The sequence below is a fragment of the Macrosteles quadrilineatus genome, unplaced genomic scaffold (assembly GCF_028750875.1).
Source record: "Macrosteles quadrilineatus isolate MER2022 unplaced genomic scaffold, UCM_ALF_1.0 Scaffold_1__1_contigs__length_201487025, whole genome shotgun sequence".
NCBI lineage: Eukaryota > Metazoa > Arthropoda > Insecta > Hemiptera > Cicadellidae > Macrosteles > Macrosteles quadrilineatus.
Window position 1 is genome coordinate 83291040 of NW_026542594.1, and position 14354 is coordinate 83305393.

The 14354-nt window shown below is 36.7% G+C and overlaps 1 protein-coding gene across 1 annotated transcript in view; it reads left to right on the forward strand.

Annotated features, from left to right (window-relative positions):
* The window catches only part of LOC128998485 (nonsense-mediated mRNA decay factor SMG8), a 309227-nt gene that overhangs the window by 43038 nt on the left and 251835 nt on the right, over positions 1-14354 (forward strand). Inside the window, exon 5 of the mRNA XM_054424638.1 lies at positions 6431-6582. Coding sequence (XP_054280613.1) covers positions 6431-6582 — 152 coding nt within the window. The remainder of the gene's footprint in view (positions 1-6430; positions 6583-14354) is intronic.

Genomic DNA, 14354 nt, shown 5'->3' on the forward strand with positions numbered 1-14354 from the left:
AAGTAGTAAGGCTTGCAGTGCAGAGTGTGGGAACTGTCTTTGGCAATTACATTAATGTATCTGCAATCCTAAAATGCTATGGGAGGAGAGGGAAATGGGTCCACGACTTGGTGGGTGGTGAAGGAAGAGTAAAGGTGAGCGTGTTGAGTGTGGGAATGGATTAATGTATCTGCAATGCTAAAACGCTATGGGAAGAGACTATGTAGACTGTAGGTTAAAATAATTACAAAGCACGAATCGATACATATTTCGATACATGCAATCGTTTACAATAGAAATTTAAAACTGAGCTGACAACAGCTGATTTTTACTCCATAGGGGCTAAAAACTATTTTTCTTCCTAAAGAGTAAAAATGCTACTTTAGACCCGTAAAGCATGCATTAAAAACGACTGGTATTACTGCAGTATGACCAAAACAATATAATATAAACCCTTGATGACTCCGCTCAATTTTGTGGATGCCTCTGCGAACGCCACCTAGTTTAAGTAAAGTCGATTGCGGTAATTTTTTTGGCCTATCCCACTCCAAAGCTTGTGATGGCTCATTTTCCACAGAATTTCAAACTCGGACACACAGTCAATTAATAAACTGTCATAATCAACAGTGAACTTGGTAACATCACTACAACTTATCGTTTTCTCCATATTTCCAATGTAAACAATGGCCCAGTTCGGCAGCGTGGTTCGAAACTGACTGCTCTCGAGGCAGTGGTCCCAATCACGCTGCGCACTGCGCAGTTCGTGGTTAGTCGCGCACCGCGCCGCTAGGAAAACAGTCTCATTAGTTTAAAGGGGATCGGTGGTTCCGGCAACTGCGGAGCACGAAGCACGCAGCGTAACAGGCTTAATCGCGTCGCTAGGAAAACGCCGCTTTAAATTGAGTTAAGAACTCTCAAAGCGTCTTGGTAAGTTTCAGATTCCTTGATAAATCTATAAGTCGTAAAAGATAACCGATTAGTTACCAGTTTCAGTTTGTCCTTGTCTTCAACAAATTCTGCCATGGTTAGAAAATCTTTGAATGTTTGTAACCAATGCGTCCATTCCTCTGAGGCAGTTGGAGATTCCGGATTAATTTCTAATTTGTCTGGTCTAAGGAATTTCTCCATTGTAATGTAGCACTGAGTTTATCAACGAATGAATAAAATTAATGTAAGGAAGACTTAGTAAACCAAAAGTATGGCTTTTATTAATTCAAAACTACAACCATGTTTTAATTAAGAACTCACTCACTCACTCCCATGGCCATTTATGCCCAAGGCGGGATTTGGCCGCACCAACAACTGCTTTCCATCTCTCTCGATCTTCTGCCTCTTCCACTTCTGCCCCCACTTCTCTGACGTCCCTGGAAACACTATCCCACCATCTCTTCTTGGGCCTTCCTAATGGTCGTTTCCCTTCTGGCTTTCCTATACTTGCTTCTTTTAGTAGTGAACCTCGTTCTCTCCGTAGTGCGTGTCCTGCCCACCTTATTCTCCTTGCTTTCACGTGTGCTTGTGAAATTGAAACTTGTGTACACTGTTTAATTAAGAACAAGTACAATATTTAGGCCTACAAACAAATCAAGTAATAAATATTATCAGGTGATAATATTCACATCACCTGATAATATATCTCCTGTAATACTTTGCAGTTGCTCGAATTCAAGCAAAATCTACACTACTGTAGTTACTAATGATATAATGTATAAAGTACTAGTAGATGTACAACCTTCCTATTTTTGTTGATTATGAAAAAGAGATAAACTTGCTATAGATGTGATTTATGTAAGTTATGATCTTGAAAACCACTACAGAAAATATTTTAATTTAAATACATCAGTACTTTTGATATTTTAGCTTTTTTTCATGAACAACCGCTGTGATATCTAAACTCTAGGAAACATTGAAAAATAAAAATTCCAGCACTGGGTTTTTCAAGAGAAGAAAAAACTGTTTAGTAATAAAAAAAAACTTTTACCCTGACCAAATGCTTAGATGGATATTGACATAGATAAAACATACTCCCTTAGTAGATTTACCCATAGATAAAACATACTCCCTTAGTAGATTTCTCATCCTTATGGAACAGCTGAAGACAATTTTATTGTTAGTTCTGTACGATTTATGTAGAGGTCGTGTTTTGTTTACAATTTGTTTCCCGTTATTACAGCCATTTAAAACCTCGTTTAACCAAATAATACGATCTAATCATAAACTATAACCTGTCCCCTAGTTATATAACCAAACAGTAAAGCACAAATCAAGAAATTAATAATAATAATAGAAACAAAGTTTTGTCGACACTAGCGCCCATGTGTCACGTACATGAACTAGACACGAAAAACGTGCTTCAAAATTTACAATGGGATGAGAAGTCTACTTGTGTTGGTTAGTCTATTATTTACCATCCTTATGGAACAGCTGAGGCCAATTGTATTGTTAGTTCTGTCTGGTGTACTGTAGATGTTGTGTTTTGTTTACAATTTGTTTCTATTATTTTGGGGTTAGTTTATCATGATTTGTGCCTCACTGTTTGGTTATACAGCTAGTAGACAAGTTATTGTTTATGATTAGATAGTTTTATTTGATTATACGAGGTTTTAAATTACTGAAATTGAAATAGTAATAAACGAAATGTAAACAAAACATGACTCTACAGTACACTGGACAGAACTAACAGTAAAATTGGATTCAGCTGTTCCATAAGGATGGGAAATCTACTAAGGGAGTATGTTTTATGAGTATGTCTATGATATTGATTATATTTATATGCAAATAAAATGTTAATATACTTTTATTAGTAGTGTCCTTAAAGCAGAAGTTGACTGCAGAAGTTTTCTGTGACTTATCCAGGCTTTTGACTGTGTGGATCACAGGTTGCTGCTGATCATATTGAAAAATATTGGTTTGGAGGGAATGGCTCTAAAATTATTACGATGATACCTATTCAATCGAAAGCAGCGCACAATAGTAATAAAAAAATACTGCTTTTCATCAGAGGTCTAAAACAAGCTGTAAACCTTTTTTAAAAAACATTCCATCTTAACATTACCATCTCTTTATATATATGAAAGAGCAAACAAAGTATGTTCATGCAAATTCTTTCTTTTATGAAAAATATCAAATAAATCATAACTATCAAACAAGAAATAATTTTAACAAACGTTATATATATTTTAAACATTCACACACAAAATTTGAAACTGGGCCTCTTTACATGGGATTAAAAATCTACAATCATTTACCTAATTCATACAGAACTTTATCAAAATCAAATTTTACATATAAGCTGAAAGAGATTTTGAGCCAGACAGTGGCGGTTCCAAGGGGGGGCTACAGGGGCTAAACCCCCCCCCCCCTTGGACCCTGGAAAAATAAATTTAAACACGTACATTTTGTCCATAAAACGAACAATGTTATGAAATAGACATCAATATAGTTTTCATTAAACTAAATAAGCGATGGTAGGAGTAGTATTAAGTTCCACATAAATAAACTTTGGGGGACAATAGCACGACGAATTAAACAATAATACGCTATGGAAAGTTGTACGCATCATCCAATTCTTAGTAGAGCAGTCAGCTGACTTAAGCGAGCGCGACAGCGAGGACGGGGAAACGGCTGATTTCATGTTTCCAGTTGTCAAATTGTCTGTTAGCTACTAACTTACACAGGCATCAGCCATCAGCGGTAGCACCAGTAGCCTCATTGACTATATATATAAACACTAGTGTTGAAGTTTATATAGTCAATGCTATTACTGAATTTCATACTATACGTATTGTGACAAATCTATGAAATGGAGAAAAACGTAAGGTTACAAAAGTGTCCACTTGCTTGCATGACATATAACAGGTGAAATGGGATCGGTTTTTGGACAATTGGACACAGTTCTAGATGTTAAAATTGGCTTTATAAAGTCACCAAAGGGATTTTAGGAGCTTTTTAGGGCTTCATAGTCTTACAGTAAGCCTATGTTTTGAAATTCATGAATGCAAGTTCGTCATAGTTTAATTTTTTAAATGTCTACTTGCTCATGACAAATAAAAGGTGAAATGGGAGGTTTTTGGACAGTTGGACACAGGTACTGTATAGACATTAATATTGGCTTTAGAAAGTCAGTAAACATTTTTTAGGAGGATATGGCCGTAGCCTACAATATGTTTTGAGATTTATGAATGCAATAGCCATGGTTAGTTTTAAAAATGTCTACTTGTTCATGACAAATAAATGGGGGAGTGGGGGGTTTTGCACACAGTTCTAGACGTTAAATGGCTTTAGAAAGTCACCAAACAGCTTTTACGAGGATATGGCCGTACAGTGTGTTTTGAAATGAATGCAAACGTCATAGTAAAATTTTTGAAATGTCTACTTGCTCATGACAAACAACAGGTGAAATGGGAGATGAAACCAATCTAGTCCGGTTAAACCGATGTGCTGAAAAAAAATTATCCGGATAAAGAGATGTCACTTCTACCGAGTGTAGTCCGGTCAAACCGATATCCGGTTAAAAGATGTACGGATAAGAGGGAGTCTACTGTAGCTATTACCGTAGGTGGCACGGTAAGACCTAGGCCCGGGACCGATTTACTTTTTCATTTTGATGTCCCCAGAGGCCAAAAACACCATTCGTTCAAATTTTTATATATGTATATATATATATATGTGTGTGTGTGTCCTCGAACACGATAACTCGAGTAATTTTTGTCCGATTTTGATGAAATTTGGTTTAAAGATGTAAGGCGGCATAAACTTGAATAAGTTCGCGAACCAGGATGATCGGACCATGGGAACAGGGTTTTACAGGGGGTTTTATGGGGTAAAAATTGGTTTTTCTAATTTTTGACCCTCTAAACACAAAATTTCCCTATTTCTCCCATACCTTTTTAAAAAGCTTGAAAAACACATAATTTAGTATATCATAGTGTTTTTGTACAATTATTGGTTACGGAGAAAATTCAAAAATGTTATCCATATGGAGAATATTGTAAATGTTGTAGTTTGCTTCTTTATGGAGATATTTTGATCAAACTTAGTAAATTTATTTATTTTATACTAGGTAAGTTAATTGTATTTTACGAAAAAACACACAATTTACCCTTCATGTAGCAGCAAGCCTAGGTACAGTAGAACCCCTCATATCCGGCCACCACGGGACCAAGCCCCTGACCGGATAACGATTTGGCCGGATAAACCAACCTACTTTGAAAGTGATAATTCATACCTAATAATAATAGGTAATCAATATATGCAATCAAAAGTATAATTTAATTCTGTTCTGGGATCATTTTTAGAAAAATAAACATGTTTGTAAAAAGAAAAAAAATATTTGTAGGTTAAAGTCATTAAGTAATGAATGTACAAATATTATGATTCCAGGTAACAAAACCTATTAAATGGAGGTAAAAATGACAATAAATTGTACTTAAAGATCATTAGGACTTAAATGGTACATGCATTTCTACTCAACATTCTTAACCATTTTGTGAAATACAAAAATCAATGTACTCGTACTGTACTGAACTAACCCCACTTTGGAAATAATCAACCAACTGATCAGAGGTTAGGCCTACTAGCTCAACTGAGTATAGTGACTCAGCAAATAAATGTATAAACAAACAGATAAATAATGAGAACAATTTATTTTATGACTTGAGCAGTCACAAAGACTAGTGGCTGCATCTAAACGTCTGTAAGCTGTGAGAAAAAAAATTTGATATTGGCTTCCTGGAAGGGGCCGGATAAACAGAGGACCGGTAAAACCAAGGCCTTATATGAGGGGTTCTACTGTACTCATAAAACCTAATGTTAATTAAATACATTAATTGAAAATCAATTCAGGAAAATGGAAATTTGCTTAGTCGGCAGGTTTGCTGCGGCGGGGGTATTTTTAAGATAAATCTTAATGGTTTTCACTCTTGTTAGGGTATAATTAGATTAAGGAACCTAGATATAAATTGACCATGTACCAGCTTGGGAATTACTTTTGTAATTATTGTATCAGGCGTTGTGTACAATAAAGCTTTGTCTATTGTTTATATATTTGACGATTGCAATGCAATGTGGTTTGTTGTCTGCAGTAAACTATATATTGATAATCATCTATTGTGTTGTGTAAATAATAAATTTCATTTGTACAAATAATAAACACATTCTGGGCTGTAACTGTAACAGATTCCACAGTTCAGGCATTTGAAAAATTCACAAATCCTCAACACAAGACACATTTGAATACAAATGAGTCCTTGATAGGGTGAGTTTATGTGTACATTTAATAAATACATACAAATGGAAACGTTTTATGCTAAAGTAAATGGTAATTTATCAGGTCAACAACTTTGTTTTTGATAGTGTCATTAATTTCACTAAGGTACACTTCACTTAGGACAATAAAGGATTTTCATTTCACTTCAGCGAGCAGTTTGACTTTAGTATAATTATTGTTACCCAGGGATACCTGACGGTGTGGGCCCAATTGAAGCACAGTTATGCTCGAGCACTCTTGTTCCTGTTCCATATATCGCACATCCTTGTTGTTAACCAACCCACTGCCACTCCGGATATCTGCTACGTACATCTCTTCCGAGCATTGGATACCATCAGGTGAAATTACTGTCCAGAAAGCAAGTCTTTTTTAATACATTGCTGTGGTAAGTTTAGTTTGGTTATGATATAAAAGGCCAAACACATTCCAATAGTGGCGCTGCGATAACTCATTGGTTACAGGTGCTATGAATAAGCTAACATAAATTTCTGGGGTATAGTAACTACCCGTGCGATTCAAGATTTGTGATAGCACGGACAATGTCCTGTAATGAAATTTATTCATTGGCAAAACCTAGGATTTATTAAAAAATAACAAAATGAGCTTGTATTATTCACAAAATCAATGCAACAAATAAATATGATTAGGTTTTAAAAACAACTAGAGGTCGTCCAGTGGTTTAAAACTCTACCAAAAATATATAATGTACAGACTTCTCTATTAGCGAATTTGCCTATAGGGAAGTACAGTAGACTCCCTCTTATCCGGACTCCTCGGGACCGGGGCCAGTCCGGATAACGGTTTTCCGGTTAAACGGTCGTCCCCAAAATCTTGTTAAACGGACCGTTTAAATGCATACTCTATACAGTATTTGACTTAAAATTAGGAGAGCATTGTATTTAGACATGTAATCACTGGTCTCAAATGTTTCCCAGGAGAACAGTCGTTTCAGTACCGCCCACTTCCTACCAATCTAGTCCGGTTAAACTGATGTGCTGATAAAAATTATCCGGATAAAGAGATGTCACTTCTACCGAGTGCAGTCCGGTCAAACCGATTTCCGGTTAAAAGATGTACGGATAAGAGGGAGTCTACTGTAGCTATTACCGTAGGTGTCATGGTAAGACCTAGGCCCGGGACCGATTTACTTTTTTATTTTGATGTCTCCAGAGGCCAAAAACACCATTCGTTCACATTTTTATATATGTATATATATACGTCCGTAAACACAATAACTCGAGTAATTTTTGTCCGATTTTGATGAAATTTAGTTTAAAGGCGTAAGGCTGGATAAACTTGAATGAGTTCGCAAACCAGCATGATCAGACCATGGGAATGGGGTTTTACAGGGGGTTTTATGGGGTAAAATTGGTTTTTCTCATTTTTGACCGTCAAAACACAAAATATCCCAATTTCTCTCTAGTAGTGTATCAAAAGGTTTTTTTACGGTTATTGGTAATGGAGAAAATAAAAAAAGTTTTAAATTTAAAATTCCTATGTTATTTTTATGGAGAATATTGTTAAATGTTGTGGTTTGCTTGATTATGGATATATTTGGATTTGGATTTATGGATATTATGGATATATTTACTAAAAAAATACACTTTCTTAGTTTCCTTGGAGCAGCAAACCTAGGTTCTCGTTAAATCTAATGTTATTTAAATAGATTCATTGAAAATCAATTCAGACAAATGGAAATTCGCTTAGTCGGCAGGTTTGCTTCGGCGAGGGTATCTTCACCCCACGCTGTAAATAGAACATGTGATTGGAATTTTTTCCATTTGTTTTGATTTTCTGTTTATATTTTGTTTTTGTTGTTATTTCGTCACCAGCATGGCAACCCATAAGGCTCATGTAAATTTTTATATAATTTTAAATTAATTTGTTGTGCTTACTTTTTAGCTTATTTTAATTTATATAGGGACATCTAAAGGAAAATATCTTTCTAACAGCATGCGCAGATTTTCCCTGCGATGCAGTCAAGCTGAGAAAAAAAGGTTTTCAAGAAACATGATTGCCTATTAATATAGGCTATAGGATTAAGCACATAACCTCCAATAGTCAATGTCATAACTGTAAAATTAAATAAATAAAAAAAAGTATTTCAGCAATTAAAAAATCAGTCTCTCAGCAAATTGAGACCTTGGTTTAACAAGGTTCTAAATTACATTTTCAAAAGAATCGACTTTCTCACATTGAAATTAAAGGAGTAGCCTCTTTGAATTGCATTGGGATTTATTTCTATATGGAACATAACAAGGGAATTACTAATATGACAAAGTTAAATCTGCGGAGAAAAAAGCTATAACTTAGTTTGACATAGTACAGGGAGCAGCCAAATGATCTGATGGTTTTAGCTGCTATGCTGTCAAGCGAGTGAGTGGTGGGGGTTGTTGGGGGAATGCATACAGACTGATCCGCGCTCAGAAGGTAGTTTTGGATCGTTCAAACTGACCCGGGGGTCTGGTAGGTAGATAATAGGGTCGCTTGAAACATGTGATCTGACCCACGAGTCGTTGAGGGAGGACGGGAAATTTTTTTCCGGGTAAGATGGCGGTGGATGAGGATGTCGATCTGTGCGGGCAGTGTAATAAAGAAGTTAAAAATAACGATATGGCTCTAAATTGTGACGGGTTCTGTAGAAATGGTTCCATGGACGATGTGTTAATGTTGACAGCACGAAATATAAGACGATCAAGAAAATAGAAGATACAGTGATGTGGTTCTGTGATCCCTGCACCACCAGGCTCTCGGAGCTGAAGAAGTCTTGGACCGACTGTGATGAGTACTTAGACATACAGAAAATTTTAGGTAAAATGTTTATTTTACTGCAAAAATCTCTGCCAACAGGCCCTTCTAAATTATCGACTCAACAAACTTGCATAGAAACTGATAAATCTAATTCCAACCTAACCTCTTATCAAAATTCCCTGAAACGTGTTTCTAGACAGGATGTGACGTATGATTTGACAGACGACGTCGTCGGACAACCTAAATCAAATTGACAACCACGCCCAGGCGGACAACTCAGGACAAAATGATGGTTTGGGTGCTGGGCTTCAAAGCAACCACGAAACCCTGACAAGTCACAACATGGCTTCCTCTGTCCCAAAACATTCGGGAGGAAACCAGGAAGAAATAAATAATATGGTTACGCTTGAAAACTCAATTGGTGCTGAAAATGCAAGCAGTACTGAATGGAAAGAAGAGGAAATAAATATAATAACAAGAGCTATGCAAATGTAACTGCAGTTGGTACAAACAGGTCTACAGCAGACGAAACAAAGAAGAGCAAAGAGCCAGCACATATGCAGACGAGCGAGAAGCAGAAGAAGGTTCAACCAGAACGAACACAAGTAGGAATGGCTAAAGGAACAGCAACAGCGACTCGCCATCTTGAACAGAAAGTTAGACAGTCACAGTTTAATAAAAACACTCGGAAAGTTGTAATTGGTTCGGGTAAACACAGTGATTTTATATCAGGGACGAAGAAAGCCTGGTTTCACCTAGGTAAAGTTAAAAGTGGAACATCAGTTGATGCAGTTAAACAATTTGTGATTGAAAACTTCCCCAACATTGGTTGTGAAGTGGAGAAGCTCGAAACGAAAGGGATCAGTGATAGTTTCAAGATAGGAGTAGACTTTGCCGCTAAGGAAGAATTTCTCAATAGTTCAGTTTGGCCAAAAAATGTCACGATCAAACGTTTTTTATTCAGAATAGCCTCGGGGAAAACAGTGTCAGAGAGTCAAGGGAGACTAGGCCTAGGCCTAAACCACGTCAAGGTAATCTCCAACTAAAACCAAAGTCTAGTGACCTCACAAATGTAAATAAATCTAATGTATATAAAATAGCCTTTCTAAATGTACAATGTCTAAGGACTAAATTCAATTTGATGCCAGTCTTCTGCTCTGAGTCATATCTTAACATCCTATGTATAAATAAGTGAGCATTGGTTGGCGTAAGAGGAAATTGATTTTTACTCTAATTTCAAAAACTTTCAGCTAGTGGCATGCTACTGCAGAAGATTACGTCTAGGTGGAGGTGTGGCTATCTTTGCAAATGAAGACATAGAAATAAAACCCCTTGATTTGGAAAGTTATTGTGTCGATCTAGACCTCGAAGTGACTGGCATTGAACTATTAGAAACATCAATAATAATTCTGAGCATATATCGATCTCCAAATGGCCACATTGGCAATTTCTTTGAAGGGCTGGACACCTGTCTCTCCGACTTTTCAAGTTTGAATAAAACAATAATACTGGGAGGAGATTTTAACATCGCCCTAAATTGTGACGAAGCCCACACAAGAACCTTTGCAAACATACTACGAGCACACGGCCTATTTATCACCAGCGTTGCACCGACAAGGGGAGATCGATGTCTGGACACGATTGCAACGAACCTGAACCTGTGGGACTACGAGGTTGAGGTGACTGAGCCTCTGATTGCGGACCATGGAGCAGTGATAATGAGTACATACAACAGCTTGGTGAGTAGCACTCCTATTTTCCCTGCATGGCACCTAGAGTATGCACGAAGCTTTAGATTAATTAAAGAGGATCACCTTCCACAGTTCAGAGAAAGCCTATCACAGATTGACTGGACCTGCGTCTTACAGGTTAGTGATCCTGAAGAGTCTTTTAAGCAATTTTTTAATCTAGTCAATGATAGTTTACCATCACTTCCCTTCTAAGACAGTGAGAAATTCATCCAATAGGCCTAAGTTTGCTAAGGTTAAACAGGGAAAGTAAGATGTTAAGATATGGTATACACCAGATCTGGCTAGGTATAAGAATTTAGTCTTAGCCTTAAGAGATAGATACCTATCGGCCTCCTGTCAATACAGAAAAGAACAACTTCGTCTTATGTACAGTAAAGCTAAGAACTCTTATAAACTTAAAGTCGATGAGGCCAAAAAGTTGTTCAATGTTAAACAAATTGAAACTGCTTTAAATCCCTGTAAGGCAGCTTGGTCCCTTGTAAATGAGTCCAGGGGAAAAACCAAATCCAAAACCATGCTGAGCAACGCTAGCCCGGATGAGTTTAATAGGTTCCTGCTTGATAATGTCAATGAAATTGTAAATAGTATTCCAAATACAGATCTGAATCCCCTGAATAGTATAAGTCAACTGATGTCTCATGTTAGCTTGACGGAATGGAAACCAGTAGATTCTGTGTATATAGTTAATTTAGTCTCAGGGCTAAGACCTACAAGTAGTCAAGATATTTATGGAATGACAACAATAGTCCTTAAGGCAGTGGTGTGTGAAATTGCATATTCCCTAGCTACTGTCATCAACAAATGCTTAAAAGTAGGGGCCTTTCCCAATATTCTAAAGGTGGCTCGTACGGTTCCCATATTCAAAAAGGGTGACCTGTCTTTAGTAAAGTTTTTGAGTCTGCCATTAAAGATCAGCTGGTAAATCACTTTCAATCTGGAAATCTGTTCTCAAACTTACAGCACGGGTTCAGAAGGAGCCATTCGACAACAACTGCTGTTACATAACTGGTCAACAGAGTGCAAGCGGCTTTTGAAGCATCTGACTCGCTGGCCTTGACACTGTGCGACTTAAGCAAAGCTTTTGATTGTATATCTCACAGCATCTTGACAGGGAAACTTGAACGTTACGAGGTGGGGGGCGTTGCTCTCTTGTCCATTAAGTCCTACCTGGAAAATAGGCAGCAAGTGATATCACTTAGCGGTGCTCAGTCAAAACCTTTGCCAATCCAACATGGCGTTCCTCAGGGATCGGTACTGGGACCAATTCTATTTCTGGTCTCAATCAATGACCTTGACTTGAGTGGCTCAGCACTAAGATTTGCAGACGACACTACAATTTTGTCAACAGGTTCTACTCCTGCTCAAGCTCTCGACAACGCAGAAATTCTTTTTGAGGAAGCCAAGACATGGTTCTCAGCCAATAAATTCAAGCTGAATGAGGGTAAGACACAAAAGATCGTGTGCACCTTAACTAGACATCCTCAGATTGAAACTAAAGTTAATCTGCTTGGTTTCACGATTGACCCCAAACTGACATGGTCTGAGTATATTGAAGTTGTATGCAGAAGGTTATCGAGAGTTGTGTGTCTGCTAAGAAAGCAGTCTAAGCTGGTAACACCACAATACCTACTGGTCGTCTATCACGCCCTCTTCCATAGTGTGCTAAGCTACGGCCTGCTGCTTTGGGGGCATGCGCCTAACTGCCATGAAGTTCTTCTAGAGCAAAAGAAGGCTATCAGGATAATAACGTTTAGAAAACGATTGGACCACTGCAAGCCTCTTTTTATAGAAACAAAAATTTTAACAGTTTACAGCCACTTTGTTCTCCTATGTGCATCATATGTAAAAAACAACATTCAAAATTTTCCGACCAGAAATACAGTCCATACGTATAGAACAAGACATAATCAGGAAATAGACCTTCCCTTTTGCAGGCTCTCTAAAACTAAAAATGCTTTCCTGACCATAGCGCTCAAGATTTACAACAATTTGCCCCAAGAAATCAAGAACCTTGAAACAAGGAAGTTTGACAAAGTGTTGAAGGCATGGCTAGTAGGAAGGCCACTCTATAGCCTGGATGAGTTTTTTAAAAACTAAACCGAAACTAAATTGAGGCTACATCCACCGCCATAAGTTACGTGTACATACATGTAAATAGTAAGATACAAGCGTATCAGTCAGTATTTTATTTTATTTTTATTAATTCTAATTGACACAACCTATCCGGCATTGCTGGTCTTGGTGAAGAAGAAGGTAATAATAATAAGGTAATAATTGTCTATATTTTATTGACAATGTGTTTAAAAGACTAGCGGCGAACTACGCGATATCCATACCAAAATACAATGGCGATTATAAAATTATTAGTGGGAGGAATATTTTATACTATTCAAGACCAACATACCAACCTTGTTTGGTGTGGTTATTAAAAAAAAAACACTCCCGAATTATGTAAAATGCTGTAAGATTATCTAGGTATAATTTTACTACAATCTAGACAAATCTGGATTATTCTTTCTAGCAGAGCATTCCAGATAAACTACTATCACGCACTTCTATAGTTAATTCATAAAGCTATAAGACCTCCTAGAATATTCCAGATCGTTTTAGAAAACCATGAAATATTGAATAAAATGTAATATTTTCATGTAGGCCACACGCATATTGTATGCCTACGCTGCCTTGTCCAAAACCTTTTATTTTCAGTATCCAAACCATGTGATATAGGATGTTTTATATAAAAAGAGTTCATTCACAGGGAGGTGGTATACATAGGTACACTCGTCCTATAAGGAATTTGACTAACGTCTTCTCTAAATGCCTTGCGTAACGATGTCTATTTGGGTGAAGAATTCCGAAAACTCGACCCGGCCGAGACTAAGTATGCAGTTTGAAAAAACTTGATATTGCTGTAAGATGTTGACTTGATTGAGATTATTAAGACATAATAGTATTAGTTTTATATTTTAATCATTGATATAGTTACTTGTACTCTAAACCATATTGAATGCTCATAGTCATAGCACTAAGACTTAGTAAATATTTGCAGTAAAATTGAATATTTTTAAAGTAAACATTTGTAGCCAGAGATAAACTACTCTCTAAAGGTGTGTTACGATTGCAAGGATGGTTTAGTAATGTGTAAACGAGATGCTGGCAGACAAACTAATATACATACGATTTATTTTATATGTTATTTTACAATTTATTTATACAGGGTGGGGCAATGAGAACGCCACAATTTGTTTTAGCTGTCACATGTTAATTGTCGCAACAAAGAATTATCAGCTGTGCTTAAAACATCAATTAAACTATGCCATTTTAGTAAATATTATGCCCAAGGCTATTAACATTGATATTTTGATGTGCAAACCTATTTTTAAAATAGTGGTTCTTGTGCAAAAACCCAGAGATAGTTTGGACCACATTCCATCCTTGGTCAACATGGCACTGTTCCAGATTGGAAAACAATGGTGAACTGGGTAAAATTATTTAGGATAAACGCTTAAACCTTAAAAATAATCGGTGGGTGCCGAAAAACTCTTTGTACACCAGCAAATGTTTATTTATTTATTTATTTATTTATTTATAAACAATTTACAATAGCT